Here is a 22,331-nt window from a genome sequence, read left to right on the forward strand (position 1 = left end):
ATAGCGTCTCCAGCCCTTAGATCCTCTTCTAGGGTTAGGCCTCACTTTGTTTGAGCTGGTGATAAAGCTGAGAACAGAATTCTAGTTGCCTGTCTCCCAGCCTGTTATTCAGTCTGCATTATCATATGTGGAAAACATTGAGCAGCTGCTTCTCTTTCATCCCACAGGTGGTGCTGGCTCTGCCATATGATACCCCCGTGCCTGGATATATGAATAACACTGTCAACACCATGCGCCTCTGGTCTGCTCGGGCACCAAATGACTTCAACCTCAGAGACTGTGAGTGTAGCGTGGGCTCTGGTTCGTGTGTGTGTGTGTGTGTGTGTGTGTGTGTGTATGTGTATCTTGTTGATCACTAGTTAGAACCAAATTGAGCTTGAGAGACAAGCCCTGAGTTTCTGATCTGAACTCTTCAGTGACTAAGCTGGCATTTTATGGAGCAAGTTCTGAGTACTCCTTCAGTCTGGCCCTCTTAGAATCCCATGTGTTGCAAGCATGAAGGCTTGGTGAAGTCCTTTCAGATTTTTAGAAATTGTAGGAATTCCACATGATACACAGCAAGCATCAGGTGAGATCAGAGGGCTTCCAATGGCGATGGCTGGCTTGTTTGTTTATTTGTTTTTCTAACATTCCCCTCAGTTAACTTGGGAGACTACATTCAAGCCGTGCTGGACCGAAACCTGGCCGAGAACATCTCCCGGGTCCTCTACCCCAATGATAATGTGAGTGATCAAGCTTGGCTTTTCAGTGGAAACAGAAGGCCCTTATCTCAGAATAGCATATGCAGTAGCCCTATAAAGCACATATTTCATAATGATTCTTTTTCTTCACACATGGGCTGAGCTCCATATTTCTTCCTGAATTGGCTAGATTTCCCCTCCCAGCCATGTAAGGAAACAAATTTGCACAAGTCATGAAATCAAGCTTATTTGCCCTTGAGTAGTGACCTAATCATTAAATCACTACAAAGGAGGCTCTGCAGGTATATTTCAAAACAAAACCTGGATGTAAAAGATGAAGTACAACTTCTTTCCCAAACAGATATTTCACTGCATGGCATTTTTTGACCACCAGCCATATCAGGCCTATGTCCTCACGATAGCCCTCTGAGGTTGGGGTGGTGTCTCCATTTTAAAGATGAGGAAACTGAGATTCAGAAGGATTAAAAGAGCTTCCCTAAGGACACACCATTTTTTCCCAACATACCATAACGCCTATGGAATTTAGCAGCTTTTCTTTGGTGTTTGAACAAAATAATGAAGTCATCCCTGACACCATTTGAATTCTAATAAGGATTTTGTAATAAAACATACTCCTAATTTTCCCCATCTACATTGAGTTTTAAATACTGTATATTTATATGGCCTCTGGTTCTAACTACTTCCCATTTCCTTGATTAATTTTACTCTGTGGATTGGAGTACATGATGCATTTTGTGCTGATTGCTAAGATGGTGTTAGGATGTAGAAATGTTGAGTTTTGAATAGAAAGAAACAGATAATCTCTGTGTTGAGAATGGCTCATGGCAGTAACTCAGTTTCTGAGATGCTTCTTTCCTTTTCTGCCATATTTTTCTTTTTTTAATACTTTTTTTATTAAAGAAGTTTTAGGTTTACAGAAAAATCATGCAGAAAATAGAGTTCTCATATACCCCAACCATTATTAATACTCTGCATTATTAATACTTTGCATTATTAATACTTTGCAGTTGTACCTATGTTACAACCGATGAAAGAATATTATTACTTTAGTCCTGCATGGCCTCCTCCTCTCCTTCTGGGCTCTTCTTGTCCTCAGCTAGGACCTGGAGACCTGGGAGCAAACACCTGTTTCTTATGCCTCTTATTCATACCTTTAAACTTTTTCTTACAGATAGTTATCCTAATTTTATTCTAAAAAAATAGCTTAGTTTTTAAAAAAAAAAAAAAACTCATAAAACTGGATCTGAGATGACTGCTATGGATTCCTGGTTAGCTTAAAAAATACCTAACACTGTCTTTTCTAGGGGTAAAATAATTTTCTTGAAACTGTAATATTTTAAAAATAATCTCAGGAGCAACCAAATTTAGTATGCTGCTCTACAAAAACAGAAACAGTCTTGGGGATCAGGACATAAATGATCCTTATCAGATGTCAACTAGGTGTTAAGCCACAGTTTCTAAAGAGAAAGGAAGATTAAGTTGATTTGCGGCAGCATTTTCAGGGACCTCATGATAGGCTTTATTTTTTCTCCTGGGAAATGTCTAGCCCAAGAAAAAAATTTGTTCTATTTAATGGTCAACTAAAGGAAGAATCCTTCCAAGTCTGGGGCCATCCTGCTTAACCAAGCCCAGGCCTGTTGTATCATTTAACTGGAAGGGGCTTGAAATTCATCCTCATCTTCAGTAAGGACCAAACCTAACTTTGCTCAGAAATAATCACTTAGAGCAACTGACAAGGTCCCTCCCCCCACCTCCACCTCCTCCCATCTCCAGTCTACTGAAATTTTTCCATGGTGCACTTTGGTGTGGGTTTGTTTCCATCTATTGTGTCTGATACTTAGCCAGCCCTTTCAGTTTGGGAACATGGGATTTTAGTTCTGAGAAATGTCTTTCAACAGCTCCATTTTCCTCTGCTTTCTTCTACTATTTTCAGATGCTGAACGTTCTCTACTGGTTCACTAGTTTTCTTACCTGTTTTTCTCCTATTTACCATCTCTTTGTCTTCTTGCTCTACTTTCTGGGAGATCACAACACTCTCTTCCAATTCTTCTACTGGGTTTTTCATTTTGCCTATCATTTTTAATTTCCAAGTCATCTTTTTTTTCCTCTAGTTAACTCTTTTTTGTTTAAGTGTCTCATTCTTGCTTCTTGACTGCAATATCTTCTCCAGTATCTAAGGATATTAATAGTTTTTAATGTAATATACTTTATCTAATTTGTTCCTGTTTTTTTTTTTTTCTTTTTTTTATTTGTTCATTGTTTTGACCTCTTTCTTTTGATTTTCTTAGATTTCTGATGATCCTAGGCTGCCCCTTAAAATTTAAGAAACGACTACCCAAAGGCTTTTTGGAAGCTCTGTATACTTTGGTGGGTTTGTCAGTTTGAGCTTCAGTATATGGTAATCCGGTGGGTCATTTCCTGGTGACTCTCTTGATGTCAGTATCTTTAGGCCTTTCCTTTTGGACTGACTGAACTCCCCAGAGAAGACTCTTGCAGCTTTTTTCCTGCTGTAATTAGTATTAGCTGCCTGTGTTCTGAAATTTGGGAGAAAGAGGTCAGGAGTCTCAACCTTCTATATGTAAACTTTGAATTTAACTCCCCCCCCCCCATTTTAGGATGGGATGGTACCTTTGCCTTCGACTGTGCCTGCTATCCCCAAGTCTAAAGACCCCATTTTCCTACATTTAGAGAATAAACCTTTGCTTCTACCTGAGAAGGGGAAGGAATTTGCTCAGCTGAGAGAATTGGAGATAAAATCTGTGGCCTATAGCTTCTTAGACTCTCAACTAACCTTTATCATAGTTTCGCCCCTACTTCCAAAGGCACCTGGTGCTGCCAATTCCTGAGCCTTTGGGGGCTTCGTATATAAACTGAGTTGTCTTTTTGGCTTTTCCACTACCAGGTCAGGATTCAGCATCTGAGTTTCCTGGGTCAATTACCACTCATCCGTTTTTCAGCTTTTAAAAAGTTGTTGCCATTGTCTCCTCTCCCATTCTCTTTATCCTTTATATGTATGACTTTTTAAAATCCTTTTGCTGAGGTCTGAATGGGGTTTCAGGAAGGAGCAAATGCTAGTGCTTGTCATTCAATCTCCACCTTGCACCAGATGTCCAGTGAGCGTTAGCGATGAAGTTCCCCAGGCAGGAGACACCAGACATGTTTTGCCGTGCCTAACAAATGTGAACCATTCTCATTCTCTCTCTCTCTCTTAAAGTTTTTTGAAGGGCAGGTGCTAAGATTGAAGCAGGAGTACTTTGTGGTGGCTGCTACCTTGCAAGATGTCATCCGACGTTTCAAAGCCTCCAAGTTTGGCTCCAGTGATGGTGCTGAGACTGCATTCGATGCACTTCCCGATCAGGCAAGTTTTCAGCTAGGAACGCAGGCAGGGACCACGGAGGGACCCAGACTTGCCTTTCTGATTTACTTCTCTCTCTCAGTGCTAAAAGAGTTGAGTCAGAATACTGTGCTTAAAGTGCTTTGTAGAAGGTGCGCAATTTGTTTTACTCGGGTACATGTGAGGGCAAGAAAGCCACTTCCTGGGCCATCGGTCACCTCTATGTTGATGTGTTTTCCCTGCACAGGTGGCCATCCAGCTGAATGACACTCACCCTGCACTCGCCATTCCTGAGCTGATGCGGATTTTTGTGGATATTGAAAAATTGCCCTGGTCTAAGGTCTGGACAATTTGGCTGCTTCTTCTTTAATTGACCACAGTATCTTTGGCTGAGGGATTTTACCAAAGGCTCCCTTTTCAGTTTTTCAAAACAAGTTACCATTGCTAAATTCCAACAGTTAAAGGTAAATTTTTCCCTGATGCTGACATTTCTCCTTTCTTAATGCTTTATAGGGAGAGTTCAGTTAAAAAATAAATATGCTTCTTGCAGGGACACAGGTCAGCAGCTGTATTAAAAAGGTTTATGTTACATTTATATTACATTTACCATTTTTCTATCTAAAAGGAGACTAAATTAAGTCCTTAACCTTAGAATACGGCTCATTGAAAGTGCAGACACAGCTCTGGATGTCACTTTTTAAAACATTTCTTTGTACCTTCTCAGAACATTAAGTTTTTATTCCTCAAACTTTGTTTAAAACATAAATGACATGTTAGGAGGGTAGAAAAAGCTTATTAGAATCCTATCTGTCTTTATCAGATAGCTTTACAAATAGCTTTTTGCATGTGTGCCAAAAGCACATTTCCATTGTCTGCACCATTCAGGAACTGTATGGAATCAAGTATGTTCTAGCTGCAGACACAAGAATTGTCCCCTTGCAAGTGGGGCAGATGCCCAGGAAATGTTTGGCCCTGAGTGACTGGGCATGGGGGAAGCACTAACCCGGCCCTTTCCCACAGGCGTGGGAGATCACCCAGAAGACCTTCGCATACACCAACCACACGGTGCTCCCCGAAGCCCTGGAGCGCTGGCCAGTGGAGCTGGTGGAGGCCTTGCTTCCTCGACATTTGCAAATCATTTATGAGATAAATCAGAAGCACTTAGATGTAAGTCAGTTGGGGAGATCTCTTACCCTTTATGCTTACCTCTCCTGAGAATAAGGCCTCGGGATGTTAAGGGTGGCTACAGTGTTCACCTTTGCAGACTTGAAGTCCAGACATCTTCCAGTCATTGATACATAAAAGTACCAAGTTGTAATGGGGCTCTGTTAACAACATCTTTTTAAAAGGGCTAGGATAAGAAGGGAGGGCATCACCTTATGGCTAAATCGGCCCCTCTCTGTGGGATTGACGTTTTATATTTGCTCCATCAAAGATTTTGCTGGGGAAGTGAACAGTGTTACCCAGTGTTGCTTTAAACCCAAGTGACCAGCAGGACTTTTCTGTTCCTTTGGCTAGAGGATCGTGGCCTTGTTTCCTAAAGACGTGGACCGCCTGAGAAGGATGTCGCTGATAGAAGAGGAAGGGTGCAAAAGGATCAACATGGCCCACCTCTGCATCGTGGGATCCCATGCTGTGAACGGTGTGGCCAAAATTCACTCAGACATTGTGAAGACTAAAGTGTGAGTTTCTGCCACTGTCGCTTTGGGTCTAACACTAAGACATTACTGGAGCAATGCAGGCCAACCCAGGGCTCTATCTGGGGATGAAGGTGCTTGCAGGCAAAAAGTTTAGGAGTATCATCTTCTCTTTAAAGACGCCTCCCTGTTCCCGTTTGCTAATGCTGCCGTTATGCAAAATACCAGAAATGGATTGGCTTTTATAAAAGGGGTTTATTTGGTTACGAATTTACAATCCTAAGGCCATAAAAGTGTGCAAACTAAGGCATCAACAAGAGGATACCTTCGCTAAAGAAAGGCCGATGGCGTCCGGAACACCTCTGTTGGCTGGGAAGGCATGTGGCTGGTGTTTGCTGGTCCTGTGCTCCCAGGTTGTGTTGCTTTCGGCTTCTGATTCCAGTGGCTTTCTTTCTAAGCATCTGGGAATCCCCTCTTAGCTTCTCCAGGGCAAACTTGGGGCTTCATCTCTTAGCTTACCATCTCCAAGCGTCCTTCTGTCCACATCTCCAGGCATCTCCAAATGTCAGGAAGCATCTGGGTCTGTGCCGGCTCTTAGCTTCTCTCTTAAATACTCCAGTGAACTAATCAAGACCCACCCTTTATGGGTGGCCACACCTCCATGGCAATAACATAATTAGAGTCCTCACCCACAGTTGAGTGGGTCACATCTCCATGGAAACACTCAATCAAAAGACTAATAAATCTGCCCCCACAAGATTGCATTAAAGAACATGGCTTTTTGGGGGACATAATATATCCAAACCAGCACACTCCCCTTAAAAAATAAGTAAAATAACACCTTCCTCTCTGAGCCATCTGTCTCCAGACTTAAGAACCAAAAGAACTCTTCTGATGAAAAGTCTGGTGTATGTCATTGCCAGGAAGTCAGATGGAGGTGATTAAATTTGGAATTTTTCTTGTAATTACTTGGAATTCCAAATGAATTTCTATTTGGAATGATAGCCACAGCTGTTGTTGTCCCCCAACCCCACCTTATTTAATCTTTCTAAACCTAAACTTGGCTTCTTGAATGTCAGTCTGAACTTTATCCAGTACATAGGAACCTGCCATTTCAGTCAAATTCAGTGACATGTCTCTTCCATCTCTAGATTCAAGGACTTCAGTGAGCTAGAACCAGACAAGTTTCAGAATAAAACCAATGGCATCACTCCAAGGCGCTGGCTCTTACTCTGCAACCCGGGGCTTGCGGAGCTAATCGCAGAGGTAACTGGGAAACCATGAGAGTAAGGGCAGGCTGGCCCAGAGCAGAAGAGGCATAGGATTGGGCTTACGATTTGCAAATACAGTCTGCAGCTGGGCCAGTTTCATGAGCGTGTGACTTGTGCAGTCACACAGGGGCCCTGCATTCAATTTAATGTTCTGCTGTTGCCGTATTGAAATTCTTAATAATTATTGAACAAGGGCCCCACAAATTATGTAGCTAGTCCTGGCTATCAGTACTTCTCTGACTCACAGAAGATGGTACCCCAATAACAAAGCTCCTATAACTAACTAATAGAACCTGGGTTCTCTGACACTCTTTTAAGTAAGTTTCCTGTTTTTAACCCTTTAATACTACTGAAACTACATTTAAGATGCTAGCAAAACTGTTCTTCCCACATAGAATATCTAGCCTCTTCTGTGGGTAAATGTATGAGGACTATACCATCATAGGTGAGTGAAAGCCACTCACCACGTACTTACAGAAACTGTTCCATTTGGGCCCAATTACCTTCCTCTGAATTGAAGTCACCTCTTCCCTTAACATTTAAAGAAAATTGGGGAAGATTACGTGAAAGACTTGAGCCAGCTGACGAAGCTGCACAGCTTCCTGGGTGACGACGTCTTCCTCCGGGAAATAGCCAATGTGAAGCAGGTGAGGCACCCAGGTGTGGAGCCCCTCCTGGGCAATTGCCCCATAGAGCACCCAGTTCTCCTACGTCAGAATGGCTCTGGCCTGTGCACTGTCTCAACAGGAGAACAAGCTGAAGTTTTCTCAGTTCCTGGAGAAGGAGTACAAAGTGAAGATCAACCCGTCCTCCATGTTCGATGTGCACGTGAAGAGGATCCATGAGTACAAGCGGCAGCTCTTGAACTGCCTGCACGTCGTCACAATGTACAACCGTGAGTTACCCTGTAGCCACCCACAAGGCTGGATGCCTGCTCCTGGAAGTGGGAGCAGCAGACTCGGTGTGGACCTCGCCACCCCAGCTGTCCCTGAGTCCTGTTTCATCCACTTCTCCATCTTTTTCAGGCATTAAGAAAGACCCTACAAAGTTATTCGTACCCAGAACAGTTATAATTGGCGGCAAAGTAAGTTGATTCCATTAAACGGGGATGGGGGGAGTGGGATTTGTGGCCCTACTCTCTTACCATTTTTCCATTTCATACGGCTGCACTTGGTCAGTGTGTTCGATTTTCTTCCCCAAGGCTGCCCCAGGATATCACATGGCCAAAATGATCATAAAGCTGATCACCTCGGTGGCACATGTGGTGAACAATGACCCCATGGTTGGAAGCAAGTTGAAAGTCATCTTCCTGGAGAACTACAGAGTGTCTCTTGCTGAAAAAGGTAAGTGCCCTTCATTGTAAAACATGTGGTGATACGGGCAAATTCTAGGGAAGGATTTCACAGTGCACAAAATGGGGTGGCTGACCTCAAGGAGTTTGTAAATTAGGATAGAAGGTGTCACTCCTGGACAGAAGGAAGGCCCAGGCCAAGAACTTTTAAGGTGACCTGACAATGAGTTTGATGTGCCAGAGTCAGTATCCCAGGATTATATTTGCAAGAGCTGGTGGGTGCCAGAGAAGGTGGCCTTAAGATTTTAGCATAGTGCATACTGTCCTCTATGAAAGGGAAGAAAGATTTTGTTTCCACCCAGTTTTGCAACAGAATGCCAATTCCCAGCCCCCACACTTTCCTGTGGTCACCGTGTGGGAGGAAGGGCTGTCATTTTTGTTCATGTAGTAACAGGGAATGAGGGCAGACATCAGGCTGGGAAAGCATGAGGCTTAGATGTGCCTTGGATAGGCACTTTGGGATCAAGCATGGAGCTCCCAAGAGGGGACAGCCAGACTGGCAAAATACCAACATCCCTCTCTCTACCACTAGGGCCTTTGCTTATTTGCATCACATGCCCACAGAACACCATCCACATGCAAAATGCCAACTGTGTGTTCACCCACTTTCCAAATTGAAAAGATAGAGACCTTTCTCTTCCTGTGTTTTGATGTCCTCAGATGTTACTGTTTAAGAACTGACTGCATATTCCTGAAAGAGGAGAGAAAGGCTCTTGGGGGTGCAAAGGAAGATACAAGTAATCCACAAATACACTATCAAAGCAGAGTTGATCCTTACCTTTGTAGTCAAAGGGGACTTCAGGTAGCATGAATTTGCATTTAAATCAGGCTGAAAGGTCCCAGGTGCACCTCATTTGCACGTGGCTTATTTCCTCGCAGTGAAAGTGGAGGAAGGGGGGTGAAAAGTGGAAGAGATACAGATTATCTAATTTCCTCAGATTGCAAACTTGGAAAGACTGCAATTTTATGGCTCGAGAAAGAGAGGTAATATATTTTATAAAGCTATAAAGTAGAAGAAATAAAACCATAACAAACATTGGAAGGAAGAAGAAAGGGGAGAAGAGAAATGGAGTGTCAATTTTATAGTAGAGAGTCAGTAGACACTCTTTTAAAGTTTATAGACCAAGAAGGAATAGTGTGCCAGTTTGAATGTGTTGTGTTCCCCAAATGCCATTATCTTTGTAGTCCTGTGGGGCAGAAGTTTTGGTGCTGGTTAGATTTGCTTGGAATGTGCCCCACCCAGCTGTGGGTGATAATTCTGATGAGATGTTCCCATGGAGGCATGGCCCCGCCCATTCAGGGTGGGACTTGATCGAGCCATATAAATGAGCTGACTCAAAGAGAAGGAACTCAGTGCAGTTGTGAGTGATGTTTTGAAGAGGAGCAAGCTTGCTAGAGAGGAACGTCCTGGGAGAAAGCCATTTTGAGTCCAGAGCTTTGGAGCAGAAGCCAGCTGCCTTCCTAGCTAGCAGAGGTTTTCCAGACGCCATTGGCCATCCTCCGGTGAAGGTACCCGATTGCTGATGTGTTGCCTTGGACGCTTTGTGGCCTGAAGACTGTAACTGTGTAGTGAAATAAACCCCTGTTTTATAAAAGCCTATCCATCTCTGGTGTCTTGCATTCTGCAGCATTAGCAAACTAGGACAAATAGTATATGCAGATAGTTATTAGCACTGTGGAGGTAGATAACCACCAAAATATGACTTCGAAAGTGGACAAAAGTGCCTTAGTCAAGGATAAAGAGTAAGATGTGTCCTTCTACACCATTTGAATGTTTATTTTAATTTGTATATACCACTTTACCAACCAGAACAGGTTAGCTAGATTCATGCTATGTTACAATACAAACAAATCTTGTATTGGGTTGGAGTTTGGTAGTTTAGGGTATTAGAATCACTAATTTTAACATGCTGTGCTTGTAGTTATTCCAGCCGCAGATCTGTCGGAGCAGATTTCCACTGCAGGCACGGAAGCCTCGGGGACAGGCAATATGAAGTTCATGCTGAATGGGGCCCTGACTATCGGGACCATGGATGGGGCCAACGTGGAAATGGCAGAGGAAGCTGGGGAAGAGAACCTGTTCATCTTTGGCATGAGGGTAGACGATGTGGCTGCTTTGGACAAAAAGGGGTGAGAGACCATTTCCTCCTTGTTGGGCAGGTCACCCCCAGGAGGGTGTGTGAGCTCAGAGGGCTTCCTGCCCACTCAGAATCCTGTTGAGACTGTGTCCCATGAGCTATGGCAGCAGAACATCTCATATGAGAAATCAAGGAAGCTTCGTGGCACCAGATTAGGTTAATTAAGCCCAAAAAGTAAAAGTAAAAGGGGCTTGCGTACAGGTACATGGAGAAATGGCTTCTTGGTATTAGCTACTGCAGAGCCTTAATGAGTTATTCCATCTTCTCCACCTGTGATTTTTACTTTGGTCAAAAGATGAACCAGTTTCTAGTTGCAGTTTTTGCCTGTAATTTAAACCACTCTCTAGTGCTCCTTTAAGATCTCAAAAGATCTGTAACCCATAACATTCATTGAAATTTGCTCTATAACTACTTGTTAAATAATACTTTGAAAGTTATCCCTTTTCTGTATATATGTTATACTTCACAATAAAAAAATATTAAAAAATATCTCAAAGAAATAGACTCAACTCTGGTAGAGAACAGGTAAGGATTTACGGAAGCACTTGGAAACACTTGTTTCCTTAATATCCAGGTAGGTTTATTAATCTGGGTTCACACAAAAAATAAAATGTGCTGCCTGAAGGCATTGTGGAGATTACAAAATTTAGAGGAGGCCAAATATACTTCCTGACCATTGGAAGTAAATTATTACTCATAGCAACGAATTTTGAGAGTTTATGGTTCCAAAAGCAACTGGTCTGTTTAACATAGCACTTGTTTAAGAGTCATGATGTCTGCTTTAAAGTGGATCTTGCTGTCTTCTACCAGATTAGGCTATTGCTCTGTGGCTAGAATTTTCATTATTCACTGTCCTTAGTATTTAAGAGGAAAAAACTTTTAGGATCTAGCTGAAAATTATTTATACCCATGTTAAAATCTGTGAGTTCTATAAATGCTAGTATTTCTGGAAGTCATACATTATACACAGCAAGTGTAGTGTCTAGTGTATTGATAATCACCCACAAACTGAACCTTTCTCCTATCACTCCCTCTCCACAGGTATGAGGCAAAAGAATATTACGAGGCACTTCCAGAGCTGAGGTTGGCCATTGATCAAATTGACAATGGCTTCTTTTCTCCCAAGCAGCCCAACCTCTTCAAAGACACGGTCAACATGCTATTGTATCATGATAGGTGAGTTCCCACAAAAAAACAGGGTGCTTTGGGGAGAAGAGAAATAAATCAACATAACCCATCCATGTAGATTATCATAGATCTGGGTTCTGATAACCCAGTGACGTTTAAAAATAAGGTGTACAAATCTAATTCATAGTCTCTTTCCAGTGCATCCACATGACAACATTCCAAGTGCAGGAATACCCATAAGAGAGTTGAGGAGTGGTTAAAATTCCTGTGAATGGAAATGAATTTTGTAAAGCAGCCAGGCCTGACATTAAGCAAAAAATAATTTTTTTAATTCAGTTTTATTGAGATATATTCACATACCATACAGTCATCCATGGTATACAATCACCTGTTCACAGTACCATCATATAGTTGTGCATTCATCACCCCAACCTATTTTAGAACATATTCCTTACACAAGAATCAGAATAAGAATAAAAAAATAAAAATAAAAGAACACCCAAATCATCCCCCCCATCCCACCCTATTTTTCATTTAGTTTTTGTCCCCATTTTTCTACTCATCTATCCATACACTGGATAAAGGCAGTGTGATCCACAAGGTTTTCACAATCACACTGTCACCCCTGTAATCTTTATTGTTATATAATCATCTTCAAGAGTCAAGGCTACTGGGTTGGAGTTTGGTAGTTTAGGGTATTTACTTCTGGCTATTACAATACATTAAAACCTAAAAAGTGTTATCTATATAGTGCATAAGAATGTCCACCAGAGTGACCTCTCGACTCCATTTGAAATCAAAAGATAATTTTAAATGAAATCTTAGCATGTATCTGTTAATAAGGCTTTCTATTGTGTTTTTCCCTCAATCACACACCAAAAAGGTTTAAAGTCTTTGCCGACTATGAAGCCTATGTCAAGTGTCAAGAAAAAGTCAGTGAGCTGTACATGGTAAGTACCTATCCTAACTTGACAAGATTTAGAAAAGAAACCAGTTTACTATGGTTAATTAAAATTTTTGTTACTTTTTATTAAATCTAAGTAGCAGTGCCCCACTAACAAATCAAAAAAGGCAAGTGAGGCAACTTATCCAGGTTGTTCGGATAAAAACTTGACTTTTCCCAAGTTTAGAGGTGGCGAAAAACATAATATATAATATAATATAATATAATATATATATAATATATAATATAATAACAAAGTACAATAAATAATATTACTTTTATTTATATATAAGTAAAATTATTACAAATAATACCATATTTATTGGACACTTACCATGTAGCAGTCATGTTCCGGATGCTAAGGAAGTAAAGCCCATTTAGTATTTTATCCTCTCATTTACTCACCAGAGAGCACTGAGGGCCTTCTTCATAGCAGGGACTGTGCCAGAACACAGCATGAACAGACACTCAAGGTCCCTCCCTCCCTTCCCTCAAAGAGCCTGTTTAAGGGTGTGATGCTTAACCTGAAATGCACATCAAAATCTCTGAAGGATCTTTTTCAAAGTTCAGACAGCTGTCCCTCTCTGAGAGATTCTGACTCAGTAATGTGTAGGGCCACCATCTGTATTTGAAAACCTGCTAAGACAGCTGAGTCCCAGTTTATTGGAATAAGGACTGACCCCTATTCTTTGCAAATTGCAAAATAAATACCTCTCCTAAACAACCCACTAAGTGGGGCTATATGAATAGAATATAAACATCTAGAAAGAGAGGAGGTTTCCTATTTGAATTTTTTTAAAAGAAAAGAGAACAAGAAAGATAATACTTTACCCAAAAAAGGCTAGAACCGCACGAGTAACCCCAGTTATACATCTTTATCAAAAGGCTACCAGTGTGTGTTATAAATATGTGAAAAGGCTGGTCAGCTCTATGCCAAGACTCCAGGGTGGGTTTCTTGAGGTTGATGCATTTCTAGGCCCTTAAGTCTTCTGGATATGGCTTTGCCCTTGTCCAGTAGTATTTATCTTTTCCCTTCAACTAGAAGGGCATCAAACAACATATCATCAGTATGCAATCTCTACCTTCTGCTATTTGGATATGTTAGTAACTCCTTGTAGCCAAAACATGCTTCACTCACATATTTCATTCTATTCATTTTTCAAGGCAGGTGATAGAGTAGTAGTTCCTACAGTTAGCCCAGATCTTTCAAGGCCTGTGCCACTTTGTAGCCCTTATCTTCTGGTAGAATCACACCCAGTGCTCCAACAGCACACAGATCAGAGTCAGTTCAAGTAACATGGGGCAGTGCTAGAGTGAGGCTGCGCGGCTCACTAGCTGCTCCCTCACCACTGGACAGAGCAGCCACACACAGGCCCCAAGAACCCAAAGACAGGGAAAGGAGAATGGCCACTGCCAGGCTCTTCCTCTTGGCATAATGCATGGTCTGTAGAAAGGCTATAAAGGAAAAGAACTGTGAATAAAACAGCAGGAAAGGGAAGTATGAACAAGAAAAGCAAAGACGAATGTGAATGTCAAATGGGTCTCCTCTGTTAAAACTATGGCACACATCCAAAGGATGCTCATCTAGAAGTCCAGTATTTGATTCAATCATTCTTGTTTATTGGTGCAAAACAGATTAATGTGTAACTGCAGTTTTTACTCTTAACAATCATTGTATTGTTGAGGCTTAGAAAACACGTCCAGCACTGTCTTTCCAGCCTGTTCAAAATCCATTTAATTAGTTAAATAGCAAGTGGAGAAGAAGTCCTTATTCTCAATTTATTAAGTTTCCAAAATAGTAATAAACTAATTTCAGGTTGTTTCACACCTTAAGGAATGAAGGTGGTAGTTGTGAGTTTTTCTTTTAAATGCTTACATGCATTGCTCAAGTCTTTGAATAAAGTCCTGAACATTTCCAACAAACTTTTAAGGTTCTTTACAATGTCATGAGTTTGTAAAAACTATGAGATTTCAATGTGATGTTTTTTTATTAGGGGTAAATCCTTAATTGACCCTGTTTTGAAACCTCAATAGAGTATTTAGGATTCGGTGTAAACTTACTGGTTCATCTACCTCCAGAAAGAAAGAAAAGCTGAGTAGATCAATAAAGTCAATTGAATTGTTTGCCTGCATGATAGCAAATATTCTTGAATAGCTGTTGCAAACTTCATGAGCCACAGGGTAAAGATCTTGACATGGAGCCTGGCTCCTGGCAGACAGTTAATGTTTGTCCCTTCCTTCCTCCTGTAGTTCAGAAAGGAGGTATCTTCATTCATTATAAAGCATGGGAAATATGGTCTACTTGCCAGAACACTGTAACCACAGTGGGAGCTACCAATTAGGAAGTTTATATCCATGATTTCTCTTAAAGTGGAAAATACCTTTTTTTTTTTCATTCTTAAAAGAAATCTCTAAATGTGAGAAAAGCAGAATCTGCCCTACCTAGCTCTCAACTGCTGAACAAGAGTATTTATGAATCAGTAAAATTTACTCTGTCATTTTCACCATGAAATGTGCCTGTCCTAAAGCTCACAGGGCACTCAGGCCCTGGAGCACTATAAGCACATGTTGTGTTGTTTTACAGAACCCAAAGGCCTGGAACACGATGGTACTCAAAAACATAGCTGCTTCGGGGAAATTCTCCAGTGACCGAACAATTAAGGAATATGCCAGAGACATCTGGAACATGGAGCCTTCAGATCTAAAGATTTCCCTATCCAATGTATGTAGCAATGAGGTGAACAAAGCCAATGGAAACTGAATTGTAAAATGTCTCTGGAAAAAAACAGCTTGTAACTGCAATTGAACATTTTTATGACATCCCTTGATTTTATTTTGTTTTCTTAACTAATAATCTAGTTTAATATCACTGGGAAAAGGGGGGGGAAATTTATGACTATATTAAGGGTTCAAAATAAAAAGTCAATTTCCAAGGGCTACATGATTACCAGAACTTACTATTTTATAGCAGATTGGGTGGCATGCTAGTACTTCCACTAAAGCTAAACAGAAAGATAAAAAAACTGCTTGGAACTTTTCAAAGTCATTTAAATTAACTAAACTAAGTAAAATACAATTGATGTAACTACATTGATGCACCTTTCTTACATGCTAAATCCAAATAAGAAACCACCTTATTCAGTTATCACCAGGATGTTTTTTAGATGGAATCCAAATTTTACCAAATTCTCATACCTCACAGTGAGGTTTCAGCTTGTTTCACAAAGTAAACTATGGTAGGCTAAATGAGAACCTCCATTCCTGCCCAGCATCTAGGCTTTCTTTTACTAAAATGACAAGTGACTTGTAGAAATGTCAGTGACTTCAGCTCATCCTAGCAGCCCAGTAAAATTTCACATCAAAAAATATACATCACAGGTGAAATCTGGATCAAGTCTTCATTGAATATTTCTGCTGTTCTGGGATCGTGGCCTCATGCCCACTGCTTACTCAGGAAATCTCTGCAGGAAAGGAACCTAGATCAGCTCAGATACTTTCCCCACCTCATCATCTAAATAAGCTAGAACAACCCTATATGCCTTTAAGGGAAAGGTAATCACATTAAACAAAGCAACTCTTACCTCACCATTATCAGCAATGTGGGGCTTTTACAAAGGAAGTTGTGCTGGAAGCCAGGAGGAAAGATAACCATCTTGACCCTCTCTTTATTCTTGTATGCATTGTAGGCGGTTTCATAGAGCTGCAAGGGACAGAAAGCAGAGACCCAAAGGTTGCAAAGCCATGGTTTTTCCAGTCCAACTGTCCTAAAAGGGTACAAAAACAGCCAAAGGGGGAGATAGTCCCATAAAGGTGGAGACATGGCGACACTGCACATCCCCAATTAGCTGTGTCTACAGCTGTTTAACTGAATACTGCACAGCTGATGGGAATACTGGTAAAACCTCATCCATCCCTGCACATACCTCACTGCAGGGCACCAGGAATTCCTATGGACCCACACTAGTACAGATTTGTTTAAACGAAACCCACCACTACATCTCCATTTCTAGAGCCACTTCAGTGGAGACTACACGGAAGTTCCTGTAGTCCATGGGACCTTCTCTGTAATTTCAGATCCTCAGACCCCAAAGAGGAACCAGGCTCTCCCACAAACACTCCTTTGAGCTAATTAGCATGAGAAACCCATGCTCACTGTATACACCTCCCTTCTACAAGGCAGCAGGCTCTTTGGGGTGTAGAGAATCCCTTATAATGTCAGGGACCCTCCTTTAGACTCTAATCAAAACTTGAACAGATGAGAAATGATGAAATAAGCATACTCTGTTTCAGTCAGCACTGAGCTCTTGGTTTACCTTTATCCCAAACTCCAAAGGCACCGTTTTGTCATCCTCTCCATGTACGATAAGAAGGGGAGAAGAAAGGAATTTAACACTAGGGTCAAGTAGAAGAAAAGACTTCAGTTCAAGAAAACTCATCTTCTTTATCCTACTTTATTTCATAATATCTGGAACATTTTAATTAAACAACTATAAAAGAAAAGAACTCAAAACCCCAAAATAACGAACTACCACAGGACTAAAAAGTACTCTTTGTAGCAATTTATTTGCTTTTCCCCATAAATGTACAGGTAGACATGAAATTAACAGATTTAGTTAACTTCCTGGTCAACCTTCTCATTTGGCAACTCAGAATGGCTCTGACGTGAGGAATGATGTCTGCCCACTCAAGGACTTTCCCAAACAATTGGCAGTATTCATCCACCCCTGACACAGTGACCTAGTGTTATTCCTAAGAATGTCAGATCCCTCAAGTGCGCTAAAATAGCAAAGATACTGATTACTGCTGATACTTGCAGGCCTTCTTAAATTCCGCAAGAGGAGAATTCTAATCATTAAACTTATTGTCAGGAAAGTCAGCTGGATGGTGGGCAGGCTTGGGTTACATGGAGAATAAGGCATAGAGGTCAGAGATCCCCACAGGACTAACCACTAGAGAACCTTTAAGGTTCCTTTAGACCCTAAATCTACAAATCCCTTTATGTCTTCAGAGAAAGGATTGACTTGATGAAGCCAACAAATTAGGAAGAAAATACCAAGAATTAAAAATTCATGGTACCTCCCCCAAATCCTAGTGCCCATCTAAGAATGATATTCAGAGTTTTCATCTCCCCATCCAGTAAGTCAAACAATAGCTATTCCCAGAATCCTGCAGATATAATAATAATAGATATCTTTTCAACACTAGCTTACTTTTCATCATTAGGGAAGACTATTCTGTCTTTTCTCAAGGCGTCCATAAGCAGGCGTAAAAATCCTGGAAGTTTGCGGTAAATCTATTTTTAAAAAAGAAAAATAAACATTAAAACTTGCCCTATAGCTATAATATGCCATTTGTTATAATTCCCCAGAGTCAAAGTAGTGACTTTCTAAATATAATGAATTGGGAAAAAAAAGTTTCTGGTTTTAAAAAATAATTCATATTACTGTAGGAAATTTGGAAAATACAGAAAGGAACAAAGAAGAAACAAGTCACGCATAAACCCACCATCCATAGATAATCATTGTTAACATCTGTTGTCCACCTTCCTTTCTTTTTTCAAAAAGACAAATAATACCGTTAGCCCTTGTTTCTCCATAGTCATAAAGGAGCGATAATATGCATAATCTAAAAATTGCTTCCACAGTGAACATAACTACCTGGTGTAGTTGGGGAAAAATATTCTGATTAGTCAAAAATTCTGGTGAAAGTATGCAATACATAGATAATCAGTTTTAAAGGTTGTGAACACTATAATCTCTGCTAAACACAATTTAATATTGCAATGCTTTAAAAAGCATTGTAGGTTTTAACAATGATCACAAGACCCCAAACATCAATTATCATTCTAAACATACTGAATTTCCTGTTTAATGACAAATTCCAATCAATAGGATGCTAGATAAGTCCACTTTTACCAGGTTTTGGTTAAATCAATAGGTAAATTCATGTAAAATTTCTAAAACCATCTGTTTCAACTAAAAATGAGTAGAAAAGGCCAGAAATCCTGAGCCAACATAGTGCCTTCCTCTCAAACTTTGACTCCCTAACTCCAAACTATGTCCCAAATCCGTTTACTTTTCTCCATCTCCACACTCACCCAACCCTTCACTTTTTGCTTGGCCCACGCTAACAACCTCCAGAATAGCTCCCTGCTGTCCTAAAATCAAGTTCCCTCTGGAAAACCAGAGTGTTTTAAAACACAAATTATCTCATTAATATCTCATTAAATTTAATATTTCATTAAAACCCCACAAAAGCACTTACTTGAACTTAAACCCAAACATGTCACCTTGGCCTTGAGGGCCCTAAAGACTCTGGCTGCTGCCCTCGCCTCCAGCCTCACCTCCCATCACTAACACCCCACATCCCCATGCTCCAGGTCTGCTCCCTTCCTTCTGCTCCCTGAAGATGCCAAGCTTTTCCCACCAAGGGGCCATTACCTTTGCTTTTTCCTTGCCTTGGAACCTCCAGATTTTCCCACAGCTGCCTCCTTACCATGTCCGCTCGGATGATACCTCTGCAAACCATCTACTCAACCTTGCCTTATTTCCACCCTGTCATTCACTATCATATTATTTTATTTCCTTCATAGCACTTCTCACTATTAAAAATCTTTTTATGTACTTGCCTTCCATCTGTCTCTGTAACAAGTATATAAACTTCATAAGAGGAAGGACCACAAGTTTCTTATTCCCTGTGGCATCCCCAGTACCTCGAAAAATTCCTAAGACATACTTAATAAAGATGGACTGGATCCATTATGCAGATATTCCTGGTTTCCACTTTAAGCTATTATCTATCATTTTCATCTTAGTGTGACTGAGTTTCAGGTTTTATTCCTCAGAATAGATTTGAAAAGAGGAAAGATCAATAAAGCATTACACATAATCCTCTGTTGCATGTGGGAGGGTGAGGGTGGAAGGTTGGCTGCAATGTAGTAACTAAGGTGTCGCCAAGGGAAGGCAATGGGCTCAGAATAGGTAGGCTGGGGCCAGTGAATACAGACTTCTGTTTCATAATTCTGGCTTAGGCTTGCTGATTCCAGGAACCTAGAGGGAGAGCATGGTCTCCTTGGTTTCATGGGATTTGTCTGGCATCTCTTTTTGCATGGTCTCATAGCAAATTATTTGCATTCAGGTGCAGTGAGGAAATTCTAACACTGCTTCCCCTTCCCTTCCTTCCTTCCTCTTCTTACCCATGCTAAGAGCAAGATAACTCATTTTCTTTTCCCTTTTTTGCTTCCTGATTCCTCCACCCTTGGAATCAAGACTCGCGTAAAGGAAATTCAATAAAAGCAGCCCTTCAGCAATTCACTGTAAATTCTGAAGGAGTAAGAAGAAAGCAGGCCTGAGTTGATCTACTCCCATTATGCTCATTCCATGCCAGCTAGGGGTGCCCCATGAGACTTAAAGGTCATACCAGGCCCTCCAGCCCAGACCATGGCAGTAGGCTCCTAATTGGGCCCCCTGCCTCCCTTTCTTCTGAAATACCACCACATTATATTCTTAAAATACTAGTTTCATGAAATTGGCCGTTCTAAAGCTTCAAGAGTATCACACTATCTACTAAAAAAAAAATAACTAAAATAAAAATAAAAACAATTTCCTAGCTTGGCTGCAAGCCCTTCAGCATGTGGCCTCAATCTTTCATTCCAAAAGCTGCTCGCCTCCAATCTGTCTGTAGAGTTGAGTCCCGTTTCCTCTTATAGGGAATGTGACAAATTGGGCAAAACTCGAAGTCTCCATCATTTCCCTCAACTCTAAGCGGAGGCAGTGAAGCCAAAGTCAAAGTGTTGCTGTGAGGATTTAAAAAGAGGAGCAGGTGTGAAAGATCTTAACATACTGGCAGCCCTGTGTGACTCTCAGGTGTTCCGTAACACAAAATTGTCCCATTCCTGTCATGGTGCCTGAGCTGACGTTCTCTCCTCCTCTCTGCATTTCCTAACTGCTTTCCCTCACCTTGAAGAAAGGAATTCAGGTCCTCTCTCTGTAAAGTCTTCATTGACCACACCTGCACACACGATCATGCTTTTCTCTAAATTCTCCCTACACTGAAATGATTGTTTTGGGTCCTCCCCTAACATTTACTTCCTTAGTCTGCTTTGTAGCAGAAAGAGTGGGAGAAGGCATCTAGCATTTGTTGAGTGCTTACTAGCAGGTAGGTGCTTTGTATACATTCTTAATTAATTTAATCTTTACAACAACCCTATGAGGAGGCATCATCAACCCCTTTATAAAAATGGGAAAACTGTGGTTCAGAGAAAGGAAATAACAAGGTCATAAAGGGTTAGTGGCAGAGGCCAAATTTGAACCCAAAAGCTCTTTTTCCACTACGTCATGCTGCCTCCCTATTCTTGGTAATGAAATGCTTCCCCCTCATTAGTGTCCTATCTCCCCAATGAACATGAAGCTTCTTCAGTTACTTCTTTATTCACTTCCCTATTCAACAGTAATGCTGAGAGTTATGGCATTCTTTGAATAAAAATACCTAATCTATCAATTGAATGTTTACTCTGTCCTTTTCATATATTAATTCATTTCATTATCACATGACTCTTGAACAGACCATTATTACTCCATTTTACTAATGCAGCATTTGAAGCATAGAAAGCAATTAGCCCAAAATAACAAAGCTGTTAAGTGACAGCCCTGGAAATCAAACACAGGTAGTCTGACACCAGAGCCATGGTTCTTAAAGACTGCACAATACTGCAAGACTGGAATAAAAGTTTCTATTACACTAAAGTTTTATGACATTCTAAATTAAATTTCAAACTTTAAAAATCTGAGATGTTTCTTACTTCTAATAACAGAGGAAGTGTTACAGACCAAACCTTTTGCTAATAGCTATTAGAAAAACTGGACAAAATATTCTTATAATATCTCTTTGAAAGCATCAGAGATCTACCAAGGCAGTGAGGTCTTGACAGGTTCAGATCCCAGAGAGAAGGAAACCTCAGTGAGGTGAGCCCAACATTCAACACCACTTTTCTCCTTGACACACAGCTTCTCAGGGAAAAGAATGTAGAGGCAAAAAAGCACAGAAAAGACACAAACATAAAAGAATGTAGTAAGAAAGTAGATTTAAACCTAAAAATATCACAAGTACATTAAATATAAACTGGCTAAATACTACAATTAATAGACAAAGTTTGCCTATACTGGAAAAGAAATAAAAATTACTATATGCTGCTTACAAGAAATATACATTAAATATAAGGATTCCGAAAAGAATAAAGTCAAGGGATAGGAGATGATATATCATGCAACCACTAACCAAAACAAAAGACTGCTAATATTGGACAAAGCTGACTTTAAGTCAAGAAGCATTATTAATAATAAAAAGGGACATTTCATGATGAAAAAAATGGTCAATACACCTGGAAGATACAAAAATTATAATATATATATGCAACTAATAATATAACTTCAAAAAACTGAAAAGCAAAAATTGACAGAAACAAAATAAAAATAACTCAACAGTCATGGTCAGATATTTTAATACTCTTCTCTGATTGACCAATAAAATAAGCAGTGAAAAAATCAGGATATAGAAATGAACATGAGTAATGTTGACCTAATCAACACATACAGAACACTGCATCAATAGTGGCTGAATATATTATTCACAAACATATGGAACATTTACCAAAATTGACCACAGGTCAGGACATAAAGCAATTTTCAACAAATTTCAAAAGAATAAAATTATACACAGCATATTCTTACATCATACCAGCACTGAGCTAAAATTCAATGCAACACACTTCTAAATAATCCATGGATCAAAGAAGAAATCACAATGATACTAAATATATTTCTAAACTAG

At 40.4% G+C, this 22,331-nt stretch overlaps 2 protein-coding genes across 3 annotated transcripts in view; one reads left to right on the forward strand and one right to left on the reverse strand.

Moving 5' to 3' along the window:
- Positions 1–15,442, forward strand: part of PYGL (glycogen phosphorylase L) — a 54,549-nt gene extending 39,107 nt beyond the window's left edge. Inside the window, exons 6-20 of the mRNA XM_037832737.1 lie at positions 168–279; positions 640–722; positions 3,916–4,059; positions 4,283–4,375; positions 5,056–5,202; positions 5,554–5,717; positions 6,824–6,938; positions 7,489–7,590; positions 7,691–7,838; positions 7,969–8,027; positions 8,145–8,286; positions 10,217–10,424; positions 11,474–11,608; positions 12,444–12,510; positions 15,088–15,442. Of these exons, the coding sequence (XP_037688665.1) occupies positions 168–279; positions 640–722; positions 3,916–4,059; positions 4,283–4,375; positions 5,056–5,202; positions 5,554–5,717; positions 6,824–6,938; positions 7,489–7,590; positions 7,691–7,838; positions 7,969–8,027; positions 8,145–8,286; positions 10,217–10,424; positions 11,474–11,608; positions 12,444–12,510; positions 15,088–15,264 (1,896 nt within the window). The 3' untranslated portion in view covers positions 15,265–15,442. The remainder of the gene's footprint in view (positions 1–167; positions 280–639; positions 723–3,915; positions 4,060–4,282; positions 4,376–5,055; positions 5,203–5,553; positions 5,718–6,823; positions 6,939–7,488; positions 7,591–7,690; positions 7,839–7,968; positions 8,028–8,144; positions 8,287–10,216; positions 10,425–11,473; positions 11,609–12,443; positions 12,511–15,087) is intronic.
- Positions 13,952–22,331, reverse strand: part of ABHD12B (abhydrolase domain containing 12B) — a 108,567-nt gene continuing 100,187 nt past the window's right edge. For both annotated transcript variants that reach the window (XM_037832740.1, XM_037832739.1), the window contains 4 exons: positions 17,714–17,796; positions 16,817–16,895; positions 16,085–16,203; positions 13,952–15,964 (listed from right to left, as the gene is read on the reverse strand). In XM_037832740.1, the coding sequence (XP_037688668.1) occupies positions 15,937–15,964; positions 16,085–16,203; positions 16,817–16,895; positions 17,714–17,796 (309 nt within the window). In that variant the 3' untranslated portion in view covers positions 13,952–15,936. The remainder of the gene's footprint in view (positions 15,965–16,084; positions 16,204–16,816; positions 16,896–17,713; positions 17,797–22,331) is intronic.

This window comes from Choloepus didactylus, chromosome 4 (assembly GCF_015220235.1).
Source record: "Choloepus didactylus isolate mChoDid1 chromosome 4, mChoDid1.pri, whole genome shotgun sequence".
Taxonomy (NCBI): domain Eukaryota; kingdom Metazoa; phylum Chordata; class Mammalia; order Pilosa; family Megalonychidae; genus Choloepus; species Choloepus didactylus.